At 37.6% G+C, this 24,188-nt stretch overlaps 1 protein-coding gene across 7 annotated transcripts in view; it reads right to left on the reverse strand.

Annotated features, from left to right (window-relative positions):
• Window positions 1-24,188, reverse strand: part of LNX2 (ligand of numb-protein X 2) — an 81,156-nt gene that overhangs the window by 32,956 nt on the left and 24,012 nt on the right. For 5 of the 7 annotated variants that reach the window (XM_081814766.1, XM_081814762.1, XM_081814760.1 and 2 more), the window contains one exon: window positions 2,474-2,987. In XM_081814766.1, coding sequence (XP_081670892.1) covers window positions 2,474-2,880 — 407 coding nt within the window. In that variant the 5' untranslated portion in view covers window positions 2,881-2,987. Of the gene's footprint in view, window positions 1-2,473; window positions 2,988-11,873; window positions 11,893-18,714; window positions 18,882-24,188 lie in introns of those variants that run through there. The other 2 variants (XM_081814764.1, XM_081814763.1) reach the window with 2 other exon arrangements.

The raw sequence follows: 24,188 nt of genomic DNA on the forward strand, positions 1-24,188 counted from the left end.
GAGCACATGAGAGGGGGGAGGGTCAGAGGGAGAAGCAGGCTCCCCGCCGAGCAGGGAGCCCAATGCGGGACTCGATCCAGGGACTCCAGGATCATGACCTGAGCCGAAGGCAGTCGCTTAACCAACTGAGCCACCCAGGCGCCCTGTGCCCTGAATTCTTGACTCACAGAATCCATGAGCAGAATCAAATGCTTGTTTTATGTCACTATATTTGGGATGGTTAGTTTCTCAGCAACCGATAACCAGAACATAGGTTAACAATTTAATTGAAGAAACGTTAGCTGAGTGTCAGTTTTGGGCAAAGGGATGCAAAGACTAGTAAAGACAATATACAACCCAGCATTAGATTCTAATTTGCTCTCAGCTTGCGGAGACTACTTAACATCAACATTTTTAACTGAGAAACTAGAGGAAGGTCAGGCTGTTCCACCCATGTCTGTTCCGATGGGATATAAAAATTATACTTTATAATTTGCCTTTTTATTTTTCATAGTCAATAATCACTCTTAGCTGTTTATATCAAGCAAGTCACTTACCTTTTCAAATCATCCACCTTTTTCAATTGTTCACTTTTTCAATCATTCACTATACAGGCCTAAGATGTTTTGGAAATGACTGAATGAGTAGCTCAAATATTAACAAGCTTACTTGGAAAATGGAACTTGCAACTGGGCATGACTGCTTAGCCTTTATCAACCTACAAATGAAAGAAGTTTGCTGTCCCCAAGTTTTTACATCACCAACATAAACTGCTTGATCCAAAATACTAATGATACTTCAATTACATATTAAATTCTTGTAGGCATTTTAGTTAAGTGAATGTTCCTAAAAATTTATGCAACATTTACCTCACTGCTCTCAAAATAATTGGTAACTGAACCGAGACTTTGTTCAGTTCTTCTGACATCCTATAACTGATGTTCGTAAGAGTCACAGAAGAAAACTATCCCCTAAAAAGAATAGTCCAACTGAGAGAAATAAGGCAAGCCTAAGATATTCCTCAACCTCAGTAAGTAGGCCCCACCCAGAAGACCACATTCACAAGTCCGGTGTCGATTTGCACCAGGTCTCTGCTGTCGTGCTCAGATCCTACACCTGCTGGTGACTGAGGACACACGGAAACCTAAGGCCACATGCACTTTCACAAGTCTCTGTACCTACCCTACACGTTTTCTTACCTCCTACTAGACAACACAGCTTAGATTTAAACCTTTTCTATAAATCTTCCTGTTTCTGACGATGTAATAACATCTTGTTCTTTCTCATATATCTTAACAATTTCTAATGAGTATCCTTCTTTTCTAACACTGATATTTAGGAACAGAAGGACCACATATACTCATGTCTATAGGAAACTTACTACCACACAGTAGTAGGGAACACGATTTGACCTGTGGTCAAGTCAGCGCGGTATATTAGAATGGTAAGTAAGAATATTAGAAGTTTAGGCCTAACTATACCATTAACTAGCTCTAAATCTTTGTGATTCAGTTTCCTGATTTGTAAAGTGAGGGGATAAGATTAGATAATCCCCGTCAATTCTATGATACCCCATATATTGTACTGTGAATTTTTTCACAGCAATCCCAGCTTTCTACTGCACAAGTGGCTGAACTCTGAAATCTAGAAATCAACACATTTATTTCTGTCATATTATATGATTCTTCATACATAAAACATAAGAGATGTATTTTAACCCTTCCTAAGGGTATAAATAATTCTAAAACTCAAGTCTTTCACCAAAGTCAAATTATAAAACTCACTAATCAGCTCAATAAATTACTTGACCTTTTAAAAAGCTTTGTTAGAACAAAAGTCTCCATTGAATGCTTTAAGGTTTCTAACCCCTAGTTCTTAGTCAGTCTAGTCCTTGAACACATATTCTTTATAAGATCCTAGCAAATAAAATCATGTACCCTCATTTCCATATTGCAACAAAATTACCATTTGTACTGTCTGCATAATATCCCATGGAGTTGATGTACTATGGTAGTTTTAGATATGGTAGTTTTATGGTAGTTTTAACCCTTCCCTACTGTTAATTAGATCGACTCTGATTTATTGAACTATGCACAATGCTGCAGTGAACACACCTTTATACATAATTTTTCCTTCTTTTGGATTATTTCCTTAGGATAATAAGCTACATAAAAGGATATTCACATTCACAATTTTTGAAACAAACTACCAAACTGCCTTGGAAAAAAGTCTATCACTATACCCTGCTGCCCATATGAATGTAACAGCTTCATATTATACCAGCAAAAATTAATAGGTACTTCTTCACTGAAGTTTTTGTATCTACGTTTTTGAGAAATTATCATGTAAAATACTGTTCCACACAACTTATTTATTGTCTCTCTTGTATTTGATTTGTCCATTTACTTACTGATGCCTTGGTACTATAAGTTTTTGTCTGACCAACCTTTTTATAAAACCTAGAATTTCTCTTTCCTTCGTATTTTTTGCTTACCTGTTTTTAAGATGTGCTTCCAGATCACAGCGTTGCATGACATCTTGGCACACTGAAGAAAATGGACATAACACTAATAATTTGTCCAGAAGCTTATGAACTAGAATACTAGACTTCTTACACAACTTAAAGTGGAGTCTTTTCCGGTCCAATGGACAAAAGTCCTTCTCCTGTAAGAAGTTTCTGAGGCACTTGCAGCAGAACGTGTGTCCACAGGGGGTGTCTAGTGGCTGCAACAGAGGCTGAAGGCAAATATGGCAGACCAGGTCGTCATCTACTTCATTCTGGTAATTGTATAAGTGGTTCTCTCTTGTCCAGTGCTGCTGGCCACATTCAAAACACAGAGGATTGAAGGAGGAGGAGGAGGTCTGCTCCACAGACACCATCTCATCACTTGTGGTTCCCATTCTGAATCAACCAAAGCAGTTTCTCTATCCTCATACGTTAGACTTCCACTTCAGGTATGGTTTCCTTTAACGGGCACTGATGTATTTGACTAAAATCAAGGTTTGTTCTAGATAAACAAAACAAATCAAAAATGTAATTAATATCAATCAAGGGGGGCTAAAAGTTATCAATATAGTATCACTAGTTAACTTCTTTTTTAGGTAAAAGATAAAATAAAATTTAGACCAGGTGATAAATTAGTCATAAAAACCTAACTAATTTGCTAGCTGGCTAAGCTACTTGGCTGCATTGCCAAGTTCTTGGTGAAAAAAGAACTTGTGATTAAAAGCAAAAGATGCTGCATATGGTGTGACATAAGAAAGAATCAATCTGTTTTACTGACTGAAATCCTCCAATACTTCACTGCTCAATGGTAGTTTTTAAAGCCAATTAATCTACATAGCATGCTAATAATGCAAATTGAGGTATATTATGCAATACATTTGCATCTGTCATCCCAGTCATGGTTCTTTGCTTCTGATTTTATGCATTTACATTGCTATACCAAAGACTGTGTCTTTGAAATGTTGTCTCAAGGATAATTCAGTGTCTATTTAAAAAATGACCTTCGCCCTGTACTATATTTGGAAAAAATGGATTTCAAAATATGTATGATTTAAATATTCTCTATCTAGCACAGATTATAGAAAGATAAACTACACAGCATATACAAACAACTCCTGTGCAAGCTCCATAAAGTGCAATACTATTTTAAGGCATTAAAGGAAAAAGCCCACTGTAATTCAATTAAATCAGTAAGATGTGTTATAAATAACAATTCCACCTCATATTATTCCACACTTTGATCTGTTCTTGCTTGCTCAAAACAGCAATTTGTGTGTGCGTGTATGTCTGTCTCCTCTCCAACTGTAAGACTCTCAGAACAGCCTCTCCAGTTTAGTGCAAGGCTAGCAAGGAATGCTCCCCTCCAGTTCCCCCAGAAGCACCAGGGGTTAAAAATCAACTCCAGAGGCAGCAGCTGTCTATATCTGCTCTTCTGTAAATATTTATAGTCTCTAGTATGTGCTAAACATTGAACAAGGAGACAGGAGAGGTAGGGAGAGGATACTTAAGAAAACCTATCATTAAAATTCAATGTACTCCAAGAAAGCCATGTGCAGGAGGCTATTATGTGAATACAGAGAAAGATGAGGAGAACTGGCATCTAACTCAAGTTTGGCTTTATAGCTGGAAATACTTTCAAAAGGGGAAAAACATGCACTGCTGAGTTGTGACAGGGTGTGTCGGTCAAACGGAAGCAGACAAGCGCCCCTGTGCGGAATCTCAGGGGCTTCAGAGCACCTGGCACACTCAGGGAGTATGCAGCAGGTCAAAATATCCGAGGCACAACGTACTCAGGGTACCGATATCATCAAACCTGGGTCTCCCTGCCACAAGAACAGAGAGGGTAGGATACCATGTCAGTGCTCCCAACATCTGTTTCAATGAGAAAATTCTCCTCCCATCACACATACGTATTTATTATTTTATTTATTTGGAGTTTTTATTAGAAAAACAATATTAACATTTTAACAAAGTCAACAAGAAGTGCCATGAATTACGAGCAGGTGGGACAGGATTCAGATGGGATGGCTGACCTTCGATAAACTGTTTTTAAAAACTACTTAATAAAATAACAACAGCAGCAGTCTGTGATCTAAACTCCTATCAGTACCAACATTAAGAGAGCAAATGCTTCTTGTATTTTGTAACTTACAAGGCTTGTTCTTTACCCTCTGGGCATCGTAACTTTTCAAACATCAGTGCAAGGTATGTGAGATTAAGAAGAGAAACAGCATTTATCCCAGACAGACAGACTAGGTATTTTAATACAGAATGCCTTCAGACTCTTATTCCCCACCCAATTAGCAAGAAAATTCACATATCCTTTGCTCTTCTTTCTTTGTGATAGTGTTTATTCTAATTTTTCTTTTCGTCAAAAAAAAATACTGCAATTCTAGCCTCCCACATAATGACTAAGAAAGCATTTCTCTTAAGACTATTATGTTTTAGCTCTTTTTTAAATCTCTAAATAACTTTTAGTTTATTTTCATTTTATCACAAAATCTTTCCATGAGGAAAAATAACATGTTCCCATTTAAAATACCAAATAACAACTGCATTATCTTCCACCCCCGAAATACCTCTGTTACCATGAAACAAACATTAAGGGACAAATTCTCATGTGTAGATCACTAGCATGTGCATGTAAGTACGATTAAAGAACTGCAAGGCTGTATAGCATAAGTACTTAAGAGCACATACTCTGGAGCCAGTCTGTGAGGGTTCAAATCTTCGCTCTGTCACTTACTAGCTTTGTAACCTTACTAAACGTCTGTTTCCTTCTCATATGTAAAATGGGGGTAATCATAGTGCCTATTTCAAAGGTTTGATATAAAGAATAAATGAACGTATAAAAATAATAAATGAGCACACAATAGGTGCTATATAAGTATTAGCTATTATTACCATTATTAAAGATAAAGAAACAAAAGTTCAGACAGATGTTACGATTTGTACAAAGCCAAACAACTTATAATTACTTGGTAAGAGATAAGGAAATCTAGTTCTTTCTTGCTTCAAAATTACTCAATAGTCAATTAAGTAATTTTAAGAAAGAGGAGAGGTATTTCATGAAAGCCTTGGTTGTATGAATTTTGTAAGGACCAAAGGCAGCCTGATCCTGTCTTTCTAACCCCTAAACCTACCCCTCTACTCCCAACCCAGGCAGATGATTTCATTCCTTCTTAGTGTGCAAGTCTAAATCAACACCTAATACTACTTCTCATACTAAACTGTGAGCTCCTTAAGAGCTGGACCCTCTCACAGAAGAGCAGCTCAGTAAATGCTGAATGACCACATAGGTGACAATTTACTTGTGTACTCTTACTACATTTAGGCGGCCAGAAGTACACCTATGTTTATAGGAGGATATGCCCATGTTTATATATAATTTTGATTTCAGATATTCTATGAGCAAAATCTGAAATATTAAAATACAAGTTAAATAAGCAAGTCTTAAATATTTTTCATAATATAAAGGTAAAATGTAGTATAATGTGTATCTTTACAAACTACATTGTCTGTTTAGATAATATTCCACTAATAGTAGATATGGAAGTTATTAAATTGGCTGAGAATATTACAACACATTTTATTATTTTTTTAAAGATTTTATTTATTCACTTGAGAGAGAGAGACAGAGAGAAAGAGAGAGCAAGCTAGCAAGCAAGCATGCAAGCATGCACAATTGGGGGAGAGGCAGAGGCAGAGGGAGAAGCAGACTCCCCACTAAGCAGGGAGCCCACCACAGGGCTGGATCCCAGGACCCAGAGATACGACCTGAGCCGAAGGCAGATGCTTAACCATCTGAGCCACCCAGGGGCCCCGTTCAACACGTTTTAAATAATATCTTGAAAAATAGCCAGTACAACAGAAAGGGAGTAAGAAGACACTGTTTTCTACCTAACTCTAGTTATGAGTAACAGGCTTGCTCTTCCTGGTTTATGAGATAAGAATACCCTGGTGCATCATAGAGACTCTCAGGAAGAGCTATGGCTTTTCATAGTTAGTTTGCAAATTCCAAAACTATATATTATTCAGATCATTTCTCTTGGGTTGTTTTTTTGTTTTGTTTTGTTTTGTTTTTTTAAGATTTATTTATTTATTTGAGAGAGAGAGTGCACAAGAGAGCAGGGGGAGAGGGAGAGAGAGAATCTTATACAGACTCCCTGCTGAGTGTGGAGCCCGACTAGGGGCTCAATCTCACCACCGTGAGATCATGACCTGAGCCAAAATCAAGTCAGTCGCTTAACCAACTGTGCCACCCAGGCGCCCCTCTTCAGGTTATTTTTAATTCAGATTGAAGGTGTCCTCACGGTCCCTAACCCTGGAGATCCAGCCCAGAAAAAAGGCCATGAGCTAAAGATTCCCACCAAAGTATGGTTAGATGGGAAACCCCTAGGGTTCCTTTGACTCATCAACATCAAGAGTCTCAGGCTACTCTCTCAAGTGTCCTCCTGGCAAATTCCTACTCAAACTCTACTTGCTCTGTAGAACCCATCAGCCTCCCTCCTACTCTTGGGTACATCTCCCTTCCCTTATGCTCTTGCTGCTCTTTACACATACCTTCATTTCAGCAATTACTACATTTGCCTACTTGCTTATCTGTCTTTGCAGCTCTTTGAAGGTAAAGATAACATCTTCTTTATCTTTTGTATTCCCCATTCTTGGCACATATTATGCACTAAAAATTTTTTTTGTTCTCAGGCTCATACTTGAGCCTGAAATGTTTCAGAGTCCTGAAATGTATAATATCACTATATAAACATATAGGAGAAAACCTTGCAATTTATGGCACTGCAAAGCAGTCGATATACTGGACCTTGCTCTATGATAACAAAGAATGAGACGTAACTTCCTTTAGTCTTCAGAAGTCTGAGAATTTTAAAGTTATTTTTTTACTTGATATCAATACAAGAAAACTCTCTTACTGTATATGTTACACATCAGCTTTGATAGTACCTTTGTATAAAGCAATGGATGTCAAACTTTTACACCTAACGATCCCTTTATCCACTCTGGACAAGTTTGGCAGTTCCTTAAAAAACTGGCATGCAACTACCATACAATTCAGCTACTGCACTCCTGGATATTTATTCCAAAGAAGTGAAAGTCACGCATAAACCTACAGCTTTATTTGCAATGGCCCCAAACTAGAAACAACCCAGACGACCTTCAATGGGTGAGTGGGTAAACAAATCATGGTACACCTGTACTGTAGAATAGTACTCAGCAATAAAAAAGAATGAATGATTATTGCTACACACAACCTGGATGAATCTCCAGAGAATTATGCTGAGTGAAAAAAGCCAATCCTAAAAGGCTGCCTACTACACTATTCCATTTAGAGAACATTCCTGAAATGACAATGGAATTAATTGTTTAAATATTCATTTGTTAATGAAACAATAAACCCATTACATGCCAGGATTTTTATGAAAAATAACATTTCTTTTTCCAAAATAAAAATACAGTGAGTAGAGAGGCCATTGTTTTACATCTTTGTAAACCTGGAGTCTCAAATCTGCTTGTTTTCAATCTGCTGTGAGATCACATGTATCTTCTGGAAACTCCACTGGGCACTCATGAGAGAACGACAGTGAGAAAGGCAGATAATGTCTTAGCATTAATGGGAAAACAGTTTTGACCTTGTGGACCCAACAGAAGAGAATAAGGGACCCTGAGTCACACTTTGAGAAAAACTGGTACAGAGCACTAAAGGGTTCTAATACCCTTTTTTCACAAGAAGTACCAGTAATAACTAACACTACTTTTAAAAAAGGCAAAAACTGAAAAAGGTAAAATGTTGAGATGAGCCTGTACTGAAGAAGTCTGTCTTTCCTGGAATAAAGTTCTTTCCCCTACTGGAAGAAGCACGTCTAGGTATTTAGCTGTATAGAAATACTTAGCGTGCTAGATTACAGTCTTTTTTTTTAAAGATTTTATTTATTCATTTGAGACAGAATGAGAGAGAGAGAGCACATGAAAGGGGGGAGGGTCAGAGGGAGAAGCAGGCTCCCCGCCGAGCAGGGAGCCCGATGCGGGACTCGATCCAGGGACTCCAGGATCATGACCTGAGCCGAAAGCAGTCGCTCAACCAACTGAGCCACCCAGGCGCCCCCTAGATTACAGTCTTAAATAAATTCTATTCCTTTTTTTTTTTTTAAGATTTTATTTATTTATTTAATAGAGAGCGTGCACAAGCAGGGGAAGCGGGAGAGGGAAGCAGGGAGCCCGATGCGGGGCTCGATCCCAGGACCCTGGGATCATGACCTGAGCCATGACCTTAACCAGCTGAGCCACCCAGGTACCCCAAATAATTTCTATTTTTAATCAAAACTTATTTCCTATTGCATGTCACTAAGAAAACTACCAAAGAGCAGTTTCCAACAATTCCACATATATAATTCTCTCATTTTTCTACATAAAACTGTAATTCAGCACACTTAACTACTTGTCTATCCCTTCTCACGGTGTTTGAAAAACCATTTTAAAATTCTTAAGATGCTACTTGTAGTAACATGTACCCTACTTAATAATCTAGACAATTAGTAAGCTAAGCAAAAAATGCTAGAAGCTATGAAACTTAGGCTCTAAGCTCTACGCCAGCTGGGTAACTAGTCACTATGCAATTAACTCTTTCATTCACCAAATGTTTATCCAATGTCTGCTACGTGGTAGTATATCATATATATTCTGGTGCCTTGGCTTCCTGTGTATAAACTATCAGCTTTGCCTAAATACTAATTGATCTCTCTCTCTCTCACACACACACACACACACACACACACACACACACACGGAGTTAAATGTAGTTCTAAAATTTACGATTCTGTCTTTTTAAATTTAATGAAATGCTCAGTGATATGTCATATTTACCTGTCAGTCCCAACATTTGTTGTTGTTTTTGGTAACTTCAAGATTTAAATATTCTACAAAATGGAGGTTAAATTGTGGTGAGCAGAGAAATAACCAATCTGAAATGTCCTTCTACCTTTAATCTTCTAATTTTGAACCACTAAGCTATGATGAAAAACTTTTTTAAATGCAAAAGGATAAAGGCCAAAATCAAATTGCATTACCTTCCCATGTCTCAGAGGTTCAGACAGTGATACTAAAACTGTATTTTTAAAAAATCATACTATATTATGTTACCTTAGAGTAATTTAACAATAGAATTGATATAAAACTATTTCAAAAAAGAAACATACCATATGGAATGCTAAACATGTCTAGACAGCTAAGTATCCAGACAAACCTCTGCCAATAATTAAAGACCTCTGTGGGAAGAACTTTATTCCAGGAAAGACAGGCTCCCGCAGCACGTGGTTTCTTCCCAACAGCACTCCTCACCAGCCAGCTGAGTTGGGGCAATTTCTAATGTCTTAGAGAGTGTCACAAATTCCTAGGTGTTGCATATACCTAAAAGATACAGGGCTGGTGGTGAGAGAGAACTACAGTTTTCACTGGTTCGGTTTTATTGCAGAGGTTTACCTGCTGGCTATCATTTAAATGCTTCTATTACATTCAAAGGCAAGGGTTCTCATCTTAATAAATTAAATCATCTGTTTTCTTCTAAAGGATGAGAACTTTAACTTCTTGCACAGTACATATAGAAAACATTTGTTTCCGAGTGATAAGTTCTTAATTTTAAGGTCTTTTAAAAAATCTCCAGTTTCAATGATTGTAGATCACAATTCCTCCACTAACTCAATTATCCAAGGGAGTGAAAAGCATCGAAAGAGCCCCTGGAGTTAGTTTGTAGAATTTGAGACCTGGGTTCAAAATTTGGCCCTGCCCCTCCCTCACTCACTAGCAATGTGACATCGTGATGTGCACAGCACTTAAATGTCCATAAATCTCAATTTCCCTATGTGTAAAATAGCAATGGTTTCTTGCTTACACACAGGATTAATGTGAAGCTAAAAACGTCACATAGTTGGAAAGAAAAAGAAAGTACAACAGGGAAGACAGTACTGGGAGAAGGGCAGTTTTTTAAGTGGGGTGATCAAGAAAAAGCTCACTGTCAAGGGACACTTCACTTAAAACCAAAAGGAGTAACTAGAAAGCTACACAGGTACCTGGTATAAAAATGTTTGTTCCAGACAGGTGCAATAGTAAGTATAAAGGCCCGGAGGAGAGAATGTGCCTGGTGTGTTCACTGAACAGTAAAGTGGCCAGTGTGGAAGAAATGCACAAAGCAGAGGGAAGAAAACAAGTCAGAGCGGTAACAGGGCCTAACTAAATCTTGCAGGGCTTATAGAACTTTGGCTTTTACTTTAAGTACCTTAACAGGATCACCGTGTCTGTTGTGCTGAGAACACGGTGAAGGGGGCAAAAGCAGAAGCAATTAGGAGCCTACCGAAATAGTCCAAGCAAGAGAGGACGGTTGAAAGAACCAGGTGGGCATGGCTGAGATCATGAGAGGAGACTCAATTCTCGATGTATTTTGAAGACAGACCAATATGATCTGCTGATGAATAAAATGTGTGCATGGGCTGATGGTGGAGGGGGGGAAGTCATAGATGATCCCAAGGTTTTTGGTCTAAACTAGAAAAACAGAATTAACATAACCGAGATGCAAAAGTATATCAGAGAGTAGGTTAAATGGCTCTGCTCAAGTTTGGACATCTTAAGATTGAAATGACTATCAGATCTCCAAGTAGAGACCCTGAGCAGGCAGGTAAATATACAAGCCCAGTTCAAGGGAGAGGACTGAGCTGGTCATATAAATTTAGGAAGCATCAGTGTGGAAAGGAAGAGTGTATAGATAGGAAAAAATCACCAAAGGAGAGAGGATGAGTATAAGCAGAAGAGAGGTCAGGGGACTGAGCCTTGAGACAGTCCAACATTATAAAGTCTATGAGATAAGACGGGACCAAGCTAAGGCGGAGTGGACACTGTGGTAGGAAGAAAATTAGGAGAGTACTGTGTGCAGAAACCAAATAAAGTGCTTCAAGGAGGAGAGAAGAACTGACTGTGTTAAATCCTACAGGCAAGTAAAATAAGATTAAGACTGAGAAATAAGCCTTGGATTTAGCAACATGGAATTCACCAGTGACCTTGATATACAGTTTTGGTGGAATGAGAGGAAAAGCTTCCTGGAAAGAGTTCAAGAGAGAATTGGAAGAGAGGAATTTGAGCACAGACAATTCTTTGGAGAAATTATGCCATATGGAAAAGGGGGAAATCTTGAATTCTGGGAGGAATTGAGACTATCAGAGGTCAAAGCAAACCCCCCCACACTTTAACAACATTTTTCCCCTCCACATGTTCAAGTTTATTATTGTATTTATATACATCCTTAATTCCTTTCTTCTTGCAACAGATCTCCCCATTCCCTGTCTGAAGGCGAATTCCCCACCCCCGACCTGGGCTCAGTGTCCCATACCTTTTGGCAACCTCTGTCATGTTTCCTATCTTTCTTCAATCTCTCTCCCCTCCACATGAAGTTCATGTCTTGACAGCTTTAAAAATGAAAACAAAAGATTTGTCTACAATTATTACCCTTTCCCCCACCTTCGTTTCAATATTTCTGACATGTAAGACCATCAGTGCAGTCTCCAATTCTTTACCCAAAGGGCTTCCATCTCCATCAGCCTAAGACTGGTTTTGTTGTGGCCAGAACTAACTGCCAAATCTCACCGTCACTTCTCAGTTCCAGCTTCTGCTTTACTTCCAAAATTCTGACTCCTACCAGCAATGTGTAAGCATGCTAACATCTCCCAAACTGTTCTAATCCTGGTTAATTTTATTCTTTTTAATATTTATAAATCTGACCATTGAAAATACAAGTGTAATATCTAATTTTTCCTTTAGTTTGCATCTCTTTGACTCTATATGATTATTATACTTATTTCTCTTGTGAGCACCGCTATATCCTTGGCCCATTTTTTTTCTATTGTAGTGTTTTTCTTGACATGAACTTAATATATTGAGGATCAAAGCTCTTTATCAGATTATAATTTTTCCCCAGGCATCCTGTGTGCCTGTGTGTCCACTGACATAGAAAAGTCCATTTTCATGTAATTGAATACATTCATTTGTTCCTTGAAAAATTCTTCCACTACTCCGCTCTTCCATAACAAGATGATAAAGATGGGCCTCTATTTTCTTTATTTGTATAGTTTTTAATAAAGTGATTATCACATTGTTCTGGTCAGTATATGAGAACAGATCTACCTTTATTTTTCTCCCAATAGGTATTACATAATTGTCCCAGTTCCCATATATCTGACTCACACTTATGTTCAAAAACCATGTCATTATTTCCTTCTAAATGATCCTAGTACAGCACTTCCTAATGGCACTTCTAGACTCACAGCACCCTATAACTAGAACCAGAGATAATCCTATTTCTTTCTCACTCTCTTCCTCATTTTCCACACCCAGTCAACAAGTTCCCACCGACTCCCCCTCCAGAACATGTTACTTGTGTGTCTTCTACCCTCCATCCATCCCACTACTACTCCCAAATTAGACTGCAGTTATTTGTTGCACCTGTTCTTTTAGCCATCACTCAAAAGGGTTTCCAGGCATGCTCCTCCTCTCCTAGCTACCCTTTACAACACTAGCATCCCCAAAACAGTGATATTATTTTCTTCACATTCTTCTGCAGCCCCCAATTGCTTCTACAAAAGGAAAGCCAAATTCTTCAACCTGGCACTTAAACCTTCCAGATCTGGCTCCTCCAGTTTCATTTCCTGACACAATTCTACACATTCCACCCTTTGGCTATGCCAAACTACTTACAACTTCCTGACCACAGCATGCTAGTCCCTCTGCTTGGAATGTCCTCTCCTACCTTGTTGGACTGCAGATCCCCTGTCCATTTAATGGCCAGCTCAAGTGAACCCTCTGGCTACAAAGCTATTTCTCATCCACCCAAACAAAATCACTCATTCTGTCCCTTGAGCCACCATTTTATTATTATTTCATTACGCCCTTCACTGCTGTAGTGCGCAATCACTTGCTCAGATGTGTCTTCCCTACTGGGCATCCCTTAAAAGCCAGGCAGCATGTCTTACATTATTCATAGGCCCAGCATCTTGTAGCATGCCTGACACAACACGTGGTTAATAACAATCTCAAGAATGAAAGAGAAATTGAACAAATGAGTCCTCCGCTTTCACTTGCCTCACCAAATCTGGATTCTAGCTCTAGAATTTTTATTCCCACTGCCTCTGTTCTAAATCAGGTTCCTGTTACTTCTTGATTACCTCTTGTCTCTCGTTTCACCTCCCCATCACAAAAGGTGATCTCATGACAAACAACTATGATTCTATCATTTCCCCCCAGGGGGGAAAAATCTGTTAATAGAAGAAAGGCCAAGTATCTTAAAAGGATATGTCTGACTCTTATTCCCACCTCTAAGGCTCCAAACCCTGTGTTCTGGCCAGAGGCTGCTTCAAACCACTCCCTGAACATAGACCTCATACCACTCTGTTTCCAGGGACTGCTGGTTTGTCACTCTCCTCTGATAATATCTTCCTGAGTCTCTCCTTCCTTTTTCTCCCTACACTGTCCCTCTGCACCCCCAATATTATACTCCCATTACTCTTCCCATCAATTTCCTAGGCTTATTCCTTGTTACATACTTATCTTCTTAAATAGAAAATATTAACCATAAGTTTTTATCTAAAGATTATTATATATATATACCCATGATTCTTCCACATAAAGCATTACAGTTGAGTCAATTTGTTAGTTTTTCTGTCACCTCCCTTAATGTTTGCCACCTAATGGCACTTCTAGACTCCCAGCACCCTGTAACTAGAACCAGAGAATGTTTCTCTCTCTCTCTCTCTCTGTCACAGATACAATACACACACACACACACACACACACACACACACACACACGTAGTTTGTTGCTGCTAATCTGCTCTAGGCTGGGCATTCCCATATCCAAACTTGTTAGGAACTTGGAGCCAGGAGCTGGGCTTGGTGAGGCTTGGAAAAAAAATCACAAGGTGTGTGGCTTCCATGAAGCAAATTTGAAACAAATGGTTATGGTGCTCGCCAGTCTTTTTCATGTCCAGTATTTCACCATTCAAGGTGGCTTCCTTAAAAATGAACTCTAAATGAGAGTACCCGATGGAGTAAAAAGTACTAAGATTGGTCAGGACTCTAGCCGATCTCAAGAGTGACCCAGCACAGCTGAGTTACCAGAGCTGCGTTATAGCCTTGCCAACGTAAAAACTCCACTGGATTTGTTTCCTCAAGAATGGTTGGTTCTCTCTCTACCCCTCCTGCTCATGCTCTCTCTAATCAATAAATAAAATCTTTAAAGAAAAAAAAAACAAGCAGAAGAATGGTTGGTTCCAGTGAACTAAATCACCTTATCCAAATATGTAAGTAGGTCATTCATAAACCAAAATGTCATCTTAAAGTATCACGTGAAATGTAACTGCCAAACAGATCAGGTTGTAAGGGAGCAAATTTTCACTTGTTTGGTGAGCCTCTCCCTCTGAATTTTATATATATGGACATATATCTTATCTGGAATACATACATATGTATACCCCTTTGATGGTGTTTACCAAGATGGCATCACAATGCATCTCCTCAGCTTACCTTTATAACATTTTACACTTTACCAATTTACAGGTTTTACTTATAAATTTTTCCTATGAGGGGCGCCTGTGTGGCACAGTTGGTTTAAGCATTAGAATCTTAGGTTTGGCTCAGGTTGTGATCTCAGGGTCCTGAGACTGAGCTCTGAGTGGGGCTCCGTGCTTAGCAGGGAGTCTGCTTGAGACTCTCCCTCCCTCTCCCTTCCCCCCACTCGCATGCACTCTCTCTCTCTCAAATAAATCTTTAAAAAAAATTTACTATGAGATTTACCATTTTCAGATACAATATAGGGAGAGGAATTATGGGGAAATGAAAAAAATCAAATCATACTGTAGAATAGGGTTACTTCTGGAACATTTTTTGTAGAGTATCTATTCTTAAATATGGGATGTAGATTCTTGTTCAATTTCTCAAAGACTAACAGTTCTTGAACATGTTCTTAAATTTTGCGATTTTTTTGTCCTGTTGGGGCTTCTAATTTAAGATAAATATTATGAGAAGCTTTTGAAAAGTGGCAATAACTACCATTAGATATTTCAATGGTTTTATCATTAATATTAAGAGACCTATAGACAGAGACAATTTAAGAAACAAGAGAGTTCACAATTCTTATTGGTTCCTATATCCTAGTCCTAAGTAACACCTCCACAAAAATCTAATGGTCTTGTTGAAAAAAAACCTTGAAATTTAAAATAATTAATATATATACACACATATGCTACTATTTGACATAGTCATTTTCTACTCCAACATCTTGTACTGTTGCTTCTTTCTTCAAATTTATTTATTAAGAGAGTGGACTTAAAATTTTTTACTTTAAAACAGCTATCTGTTGCTTAGTAGTCCAATATGAGAACTTATCCTGTTTCTAGAAGCCATCTGATTGAATCTGAATTAATCTATGAACTATTCCACATACACATACATAAATCTTAACACTTTCAGAAAAGAAAACCATAAATTGGGATAGATGTTCAGCATAAGCTAATACAAAACAATTAAGAAGAACAACAGTTTTTCTACAATTATGGAGCCTTATATTAATTTCTCTCGATGTACTAAATATATTCAGAGTTCATCATAACACCTTAGAAATGCTTCTTCACTTTTAAGAATGCCTAAAGTGTTTTGACCAGTAGGAAACCTAGTTTAGGGAATATGAAAAATATCCTTAATTCCCATGTTTTTTTACTTAAATACAGAAATTTAAAAATTATACTTTCCTTTAAATTTAAATGAATTCACATAAATAATTAAGCAATTATAAGTTACCAATTACCTTATATTTACATTTCTTGTTATTAAGTACATCTTAACATATGGTATAAACAGCTCAGCACCATATGCTTATTAATCTTCTGAATGATGACTATGTCCTTCTGGCTATATTTCTGCAGTGGTTGGAGACATACAATAATACATATGAAAAGCATTGTGTTGCAACGTATGTATGATGTATGTGGGGGAGTAAAATGTACAATATGTAAAATATTATTTCACCATATAACAACTTATAGTCAGGCTTAGTAAAATTACATTAAGGATATGCATACTATTTTTAAAGTAGATGAAATGCTATTAACTACTCAACTGTAAACAGCAAATATTAGCTGTAGTGCGGTTAATAATTGAAAAGGGCAGTTAGATGAGTCAGTCTTTATACCATATAATTTACAAATGCCCCAGACTTCTAATACCAAATTTCGAAGTTAAAGGAGCAATGAAAAAGATATTACCGAGTATATTAACTTCTGATAGAAAAGGAGTTAATGTAAGTTAATTATTGATTTTAAAAATATTTTCCCTTAAGCACTATCATCTTCTATCATCGCCTACGCAATTGCCTTTATTTTTTTGGCAGGGGCTGGGGGGGGGGGAATAAGTATGTTTATCATTTAAAAATATTGACTTAAAAATTTTAAAGCCATATATTATTCTAATTTACATCAGTGAATTATAAATCATTGGCAAACTGGTCAAATAAAAAAATGGCTACATTAGACTTAATATATTTGTCCTTTAACTTATAACATACAGAACATTAAAAGCAGTACTAACTGGGATGGGGATCACAGGTGACTATTTTCTTCTTGGGATCACAGGTGACTATTTTCTTCTTATGCTTACCTATATTTTCAAAGTTTTCTAAAATGGCCATGTACAACTTGTATAATAAAAATCAAGTTCATTTGTTTATTTAAGAAGCAATACATACTCTCCAAATTAACAAAATAGTGTGTGAAATTGATAAATGAAGGGAAAGAAAGAAAAAGAGGACCTACATAGGGATGGGGCATGTGAGAACAGGTCCCTACCTTCTTAGCAAGTTCTAAGGTTTCCTACAATTCAATGGTGGGAGCATGACATGGATGGAGTATAAAGATCTTCAGGATCTCTTTGGCGTTATTATTTCTTTTCATATGCTAAATATAAATGTCTAGATTAAACTTTCTTAAAAATGGAGGATTTCGGTAACATATCCCAAGGAGGTGTTAAAGGGGACTGGTTAGACCAAGAGGATTCCAGAGGAAGGGGATCAAATAAAACAGCAACTTCTGTTACAGGAAGCTTCCCATCTCCGTAAATGCACTCACTCAGGGACTACCACCCCCATGAAGCCAGGCATGTGAATCTTAACAGGACCTATCCTTCCATGCCTCCCAGGATAAGTAACTGCGGAGGCCCAGAATTCGGCCAAACCCCTGTGGAAATTAGTGAAGGAAAAGTTCACTAAATAGAGTGGGGAGGCTAGAAGTAGGAGCCATACCACTCAACGATCAATTACAGGAAGAACCGTCAATTACAGACTACAACAGAAGAATCCTTAACAGGAAAGACTCACCAATTACAGGCCCCAACAGGAAAAGATGGACATTGCATCTCCTACAAGGAATCAGCTGCCCCTGGCAACTCAACCAATGAGAAACCATCATCACCCTGAACTCTTGCTTCTCTCCAAGGGACTTTTGTTCAAAACAACCCCTCCCAACTTCCTCCTTCTTCTCCATAAAATAACATTCCTCTCCTTTGTGGGGCTTGCCTATTGTTTAGCCAAACCTTGCATGTCCTAAATTAAAATTCACTGCTATTCCCAAATAAATTCATTTTTGCTGTTAAAGTAACTTTTATTTATAAGGTTAACACACATAAATAAGTACAGAAAGAGTTCATTCAGTTGTATCTAGTTTTTTTGCATGAAAAGGGCTTATTAGCCTGTAGAATTTTACCTGTGAAGAAGTCCCAAGGACCAAAGGGTCCTATTTTGACCCTCTCCATCCCAATGAAGAGCTTAATAATCTAACAGTGTTTGATCAACTCACAACCAGTAAGCCCAGTTATTCCCTGCCCCTATAGTCCTCTATACTCGACCAACTAACTTTTCATCTCAGGTATAACTGCAACCCCCTACTATTACTATTCTTGGACCATTCATTTAGTGCCCATCCCAGAGATCCAATGACCCATAATTTGCTCCCTCCCCACAAATCCTCTTCAAATACAGGTTTCCCCCACTATCTGAGAGCAGAGCACTCCAATGAAATCTATTGCTAAGTTGAAATGACATAAAGCAAAGAAGCAATCACCATTAATTTATATGGAAAAAATTTTGAGCATTCCCAGACCCCAAAAATAATCTCTCTTAAGCTTTTCTGACACCTTAGGACACATCCTGCCAACAGATGCACAAAATAAACGGAGACAAAGCACAGATGCTCACAGACACAGTTCAAAGCTGTGGTGGCTTGATGGCAAGACGCTGAGCGCAGCTCTCCAGGAAGGGCTGTGGGGCCTGGCCAACCCGGATGTGCGCTGCCTCTGTTCACTGCAAAACAAACCCTGAAGGCTGCTTTTGCTTTGGGGTTTTTTTGGTTTTTTTGTAAAAGCAAAAATCTGCTTTGGATTTCTTTCAATTAGTGAAAACAGGTACTACTGTAGGTCCTTTAAAAAAGCAAAGTGGCAGAACACAAACTTTTGAAAAGCAGGGATACCTGTAATTTTGCCTGTGTAACTACTCTTAATAATAAAATATACACATATATAAAATACCTGAGAGCTTCAGTTAAGCATGAGAGCCAGTTTTTCAAACGTAGAGGTGTTAAAATGGTGGCTGCCTATTTTATTGAGTTAAATAATTCTACCAACATACAGAAAACAAGGAAATTTATGGCTTTTGAGAAATTTACTCATCTTTTCAAAATATTATCTCAGGATATTGCTTCTGAATGGATTTAGAATTTCACGGCCATAGATATTATACTGTAGCCTTTAATGTAATTTTTAATTACATTAATTACATTCGTCTTTAATATATTAAATTGCACCCCATGAATACTTACTGAATGTCCAGGATGTGCTAGGCTGGAAACTAGGCAAATAAAATTGAGTACCTAATACACAATTCTATTAATTGAACACATTTACGTCTCCATTTTCAACCTGTATATTTAACAACAGTTTTTAAGAGAACAAATTTGATCAAAATTGGAAATAATAACAAAAGAAAAACTCATTTTAATTTGTGGCTCTTGGCAGATAAAATGTTTTCAATGTACATTCTCTTCATTTTAATTCATTTCACTGGAATTTGAAAAGCAGATAGAGGCACACGGTAAATGCCCATAAAAGGAAATCCTTGGCTTAGAGAACAATCTGAAAGCAGGTCAGAAATCCATTACACAAAAATAAATATTTTCAACTAAATATGACTTAGATAATTATTTGTACTTAGAAATTGTGAGGGCGACTTTTAATCTACATGAGTACTGAAGTATCCAGTTCACAGAGTTTACAGATTCATTAGTTAGCTAGATGAACTTTACTTCTAAAAACAAATTCTAACAGAAAATATGGTAAAATGGAAAGGACCCACTGGAGGGATATTAAACTTAGAGGTGGGGCCAGCCCTCAGATCAATGCTATGTCATAAATTTTATTTTCTTAATCTTTTCTCTCATCTATGTCCTTCCCTTTCTCTATTTCAATATTACATTCTCTACCCTTACCTGCCTTTTCTTTTTTAAACAAAACCTACGGTAATAAATCTCAATAAACTGGTTTGGATACGATTTATGAAAATTTATATACCACCTTGTTTAAGGACATTTGTTATATACAGAAGACAAAATGAAATATTAAAGGAACAAATATTTAATTAATTTAAGATACTGCCAAAGAAAGATATCTGAGTGGAGCTGACTTAACAAGGAGATTTTCCCATACTCCCATTATCATAAGACATGGATAGATGCCTCTTTGTAAAGTTTAACCTCCTGGCATGAGAGTCTCTAACAGAGGGATTCAGACCTTCCTCCCCTAACTAAATATGCATTTTCCCCTCAAAAATGATCAGGCTTCCTGTCAGCCTTCCTGTTTTTTCCATTATCAATAGTAAAACTCTCTATCATTAGATAGATTATTGCTGGAGGGAAATGATGTGAATAGGTCTGCATGTTGGGGAGAGGATTATGGCAGCAGGTTTGGTACAGGTTAGGAGGTATGGCAATAATGCAAGAAGGCAAAACAGGAAGTTCCTGCAATGGTCAAGATGAATGGTAGTGAGAACTTGAACTAATATAATGAGTAGGAATAATCAAACGAGGGGTGGATTTGAGCAACACTGTAGGATGTTCAAATAATAAAGAGAGAAACAAGAGGGCAAGGGGTCAGCATATCAAAACCAGCACAGATATATCAAAGAAAAAAGAGCTGTAAGTGAACTTTCCTCATATTTCCCACCAAAATACTACTTTCCCTATAATTCAAGATTAGTTTCTCAATCATAAATATAAGAATTTCCTGATATTTCCTAAAGCCCAAATTTAATAACCCATTTACTATCGTACTGTGATTTATCCTCTGTGGAGAAATAAAATGCCTTGCAAGATTTACAAAAAATGCCCATCGTCTGGAGCAGTTGTAGTCTCAGGCTCTAACCTTCTGCTTTGAAGAACAAAGGCACTGGGCTAGACAATGAGCAAAGCTTCTTCCAGCTCAAACATTCCAGCATAGCACTGGGCAGGGAGTCGGAGGAGCTTAGAGGAAGGAAGTCTCACCACTGTTCAAAAGTAAAACACAAAACAGCTATGGTCAACACCTATGGCCCACCCTGTCTGAAACATCGATGCCCAGTAAGCTAAGGAAAAACACAGTGTAGCCAGAAAAAAATTGAGACGCAGGCAACTAAAATGAGAACAAGTGAAAAGAACAAGACCATGGGAGAGGACAAAATATTAGGATGTTTGTTGTTAGACAACGGCCATAGGACTGATACCATGAAGAGACAAAGGGTGTAAATTAAACAGGGATTAACTCATGAGAGCAATTTTAAAATATAAAAGGAATGACTGAGGAGATAATTATAATCGCTGATATGTACTAAGTGCTCACTATATGTCAGGCATGGTATTAACTGAGATGGGGAATGAACAGATTTAATCCTCATGAGTTTGATACATCATTAGCAGCAGCAACCTCATTTTTCAGATGAGGAAGCTGAAAGTAAGAAACATTAAGTAACTTGCCCAAGATGCCAAAGCTAGTAACTGAGTGAACATGATTCAAATCAGGCAGTCTGATTCCAGAGCCATAATTTTGTAAGTACATACACTTACAAAATAAATATATAGAGGTTGCACAAGCCAAAATATGCACAAACTCATATATGTTCATATAAATAAATGGATGATAGACCCGCAGGGAAATTATTTACCCTCTGTTGTTAGTTAGCATTGTAGAGGCTCACTTCCAGAAGAAAATAGATATTGCTATTTGTATAAAAGGGCCAAAATACTAGGGAGACCTCATATTTTTAGTCTCAAGGGAATTTCCAGCAATTTTGCATTTTCATTTTTATTTTTACTGTGATAAAATGGGGCCTTCAAAATCAACATTCCTCTTTAATTCACAAAATCCAAATAACTTTTTGCTGTTGCATTCAATATCAAAATCAATTTGAATGAACATAAAACTGTATAGCATCTCAACTTTTGAGCTGTCCATCAATCTCTAAAAGCTTCTTGGAAAACATTCACTTATATTTGCCACGGGACATAAAGTTTTTACAAAGTTCTGAATGTAACCTTCATATATAAAAGGGTATATAAAAAATATTTTAACCATGCTTACAGCTTTCTTCCTGGGCCTTTAAGGTATAAAAGGAAACTTTATGCTTCTTCACTGCAACAATGCTGTCACCCAAGGCCATCTACTATTACCTCATAAATCAATGTCTCAAGATCTGGAATCCCACCTGTTTTTTCTTGTCAGTGGCTCTGAGTTATAGAAGTAGTTTTGGATATAAATGCCTCTATCTCTACTAGCATCCTCAATGCAACATGAACTTTTTGTTTTTTCCCAAAGATTTTATTTATTTGAGAGAGAGAGAGCATGCACACAAGTGGGCAGAGGGGCAGAGGGAGAGGGAGAAACAGACTCCCTGCTGAGCAGGGAGCCAGGCTCAGGTCATGATCCCAGGGTCTTGGGATCAGGCCCTGAGTCGAAGGCAGACGTTTAACTGATTGAGCCACCCAGGCACCCCAACGATCCTAACTTATGATTCCTAATAAGAGAGGTTCACTTATATTACAGACAATATAATTATGTTCTAACTATGTAAAGGTTTATTAGTAATACTTATTAACAAAGCATTCATTAGGAAAGAAAATCAGTAAGTGATAGACAGTAGAATGAAAACAAACAACAAAGTTATCTAGCAAAAACAGAGCAGCATTCATGCTTACCAACACTTAGAGGTCAGCAGCAAACTATTTTAATGGAAAGGAAGACCTTCAAAAGAATACTGGAAAAAAGTGAATATTGAACAACTCTCCCTCAAATTAAATTTTTATACTTTGGTTCTCAAACTCAAGAAACCTCTATCTGAAAATTTAAATTTCTGTGTCTTGGTTAACAATGGCAGCAGCAAATATCACCTACAGAGTATTATAGTAACTCCAACAAGCTTGGTTGTCGTTTCCATGGAAACAGTCCAAATTAAGAAAACCTAACAGTAAAACATAATGTATTTTAAATAACAAAACACTTTGTTTTTCCCTTCAGTTAACTAACATGGCATATGACAGGTACATAAATTAAGCACTAGAAAGTTCAGGATTCATTCAACAAACATTTGCTAGTTATATGCTGCGTGCCAGGCACTGTGCTAGGGGAGAGGGTTACTGTGGAGAGATAAACAGACAGTCCTTGCCCTCACAGATCTTAATCTAGTACAAAGGTCTCAACTAGCCAGCGACACAAATATACATAAAACAATAAAAATATATGATATATCTTTAGAAGAGCCTAACAAGGAAGTTCAAAGTAAAGCTTCCCTGAGAATATGACATTTTAGCTGATATTTGAGGAAGGTCAACTGAAAAGTCCTCAGAGAGCATGAGGAAAAGCTGGGAAGACTGCAGGGGTGTGAGCAGTTCACAAGGCGCTAGGGACAATGTTAAGGATTTATATGTTTGTTCTATAAACAAAGAGAAAATACTGAAGGGTTCTAAGGACAATGACGAGATGAGATCTGTAGTTTCAAAAACTTATTCTGGATATATTGTGAAACAAGAATTAAGGGGAAGTTTGAAAGAATGGAGGGAGTCCAGTTAAAAAACCATGAGAGTAGTCTGAGAGAAAAAAGAGAACTTGAATTAAGACGCTAGCGATATAGAGAGAGGATGATTATCAGGAGGCAGATAAGGACTGAAGAGACTCCCACATTATATTATACCTACAAGATAAGGAGCCACAAAAGGAAAACTATCTGGGAGGAGGTCGCACCCTTCATAGAATGATAAAACGAAACACATACCTGGTTGTTTCAGAGACACCATAACAGACTCAAAATCAAACCCAAGATCATTTCCACCAAAATTTGGTCCTCCACTGGAGAATGGGCTCACTAGCACTCACCATATAGGCACATAAGCCAGAAACTCAGAAGTAACCTTTGATACTACCCTCTCCCTTACCTCCCACACCCAACCCTGTATAAAGTCCTACCAATTATACTCTGCATAATTCTGCTCTGACTTCACTCTCCAACTTTTACTTCTTCCACAGTCCTCAGTGATTTCACTTCTCTATTCCACAGATTCTCTATTTGTTCCTTTAAAGTGTCATGCCCTGTT

The sequence above is a fragment of the Leptonychotes weddellii genome, chromosome 3 (genome assembly GCF_054177405.1).
Source record: "Leptonychotes weddellii isolate Sample4059 chromosome 3, ASM5417740v2, whole genome shotgun sequence".
NCBI lineage: Eukaryota > Metazoa > Chordata > Mammalia > Carnivora > Phocidae > Leptonychotes > Leptonychotes weddellii.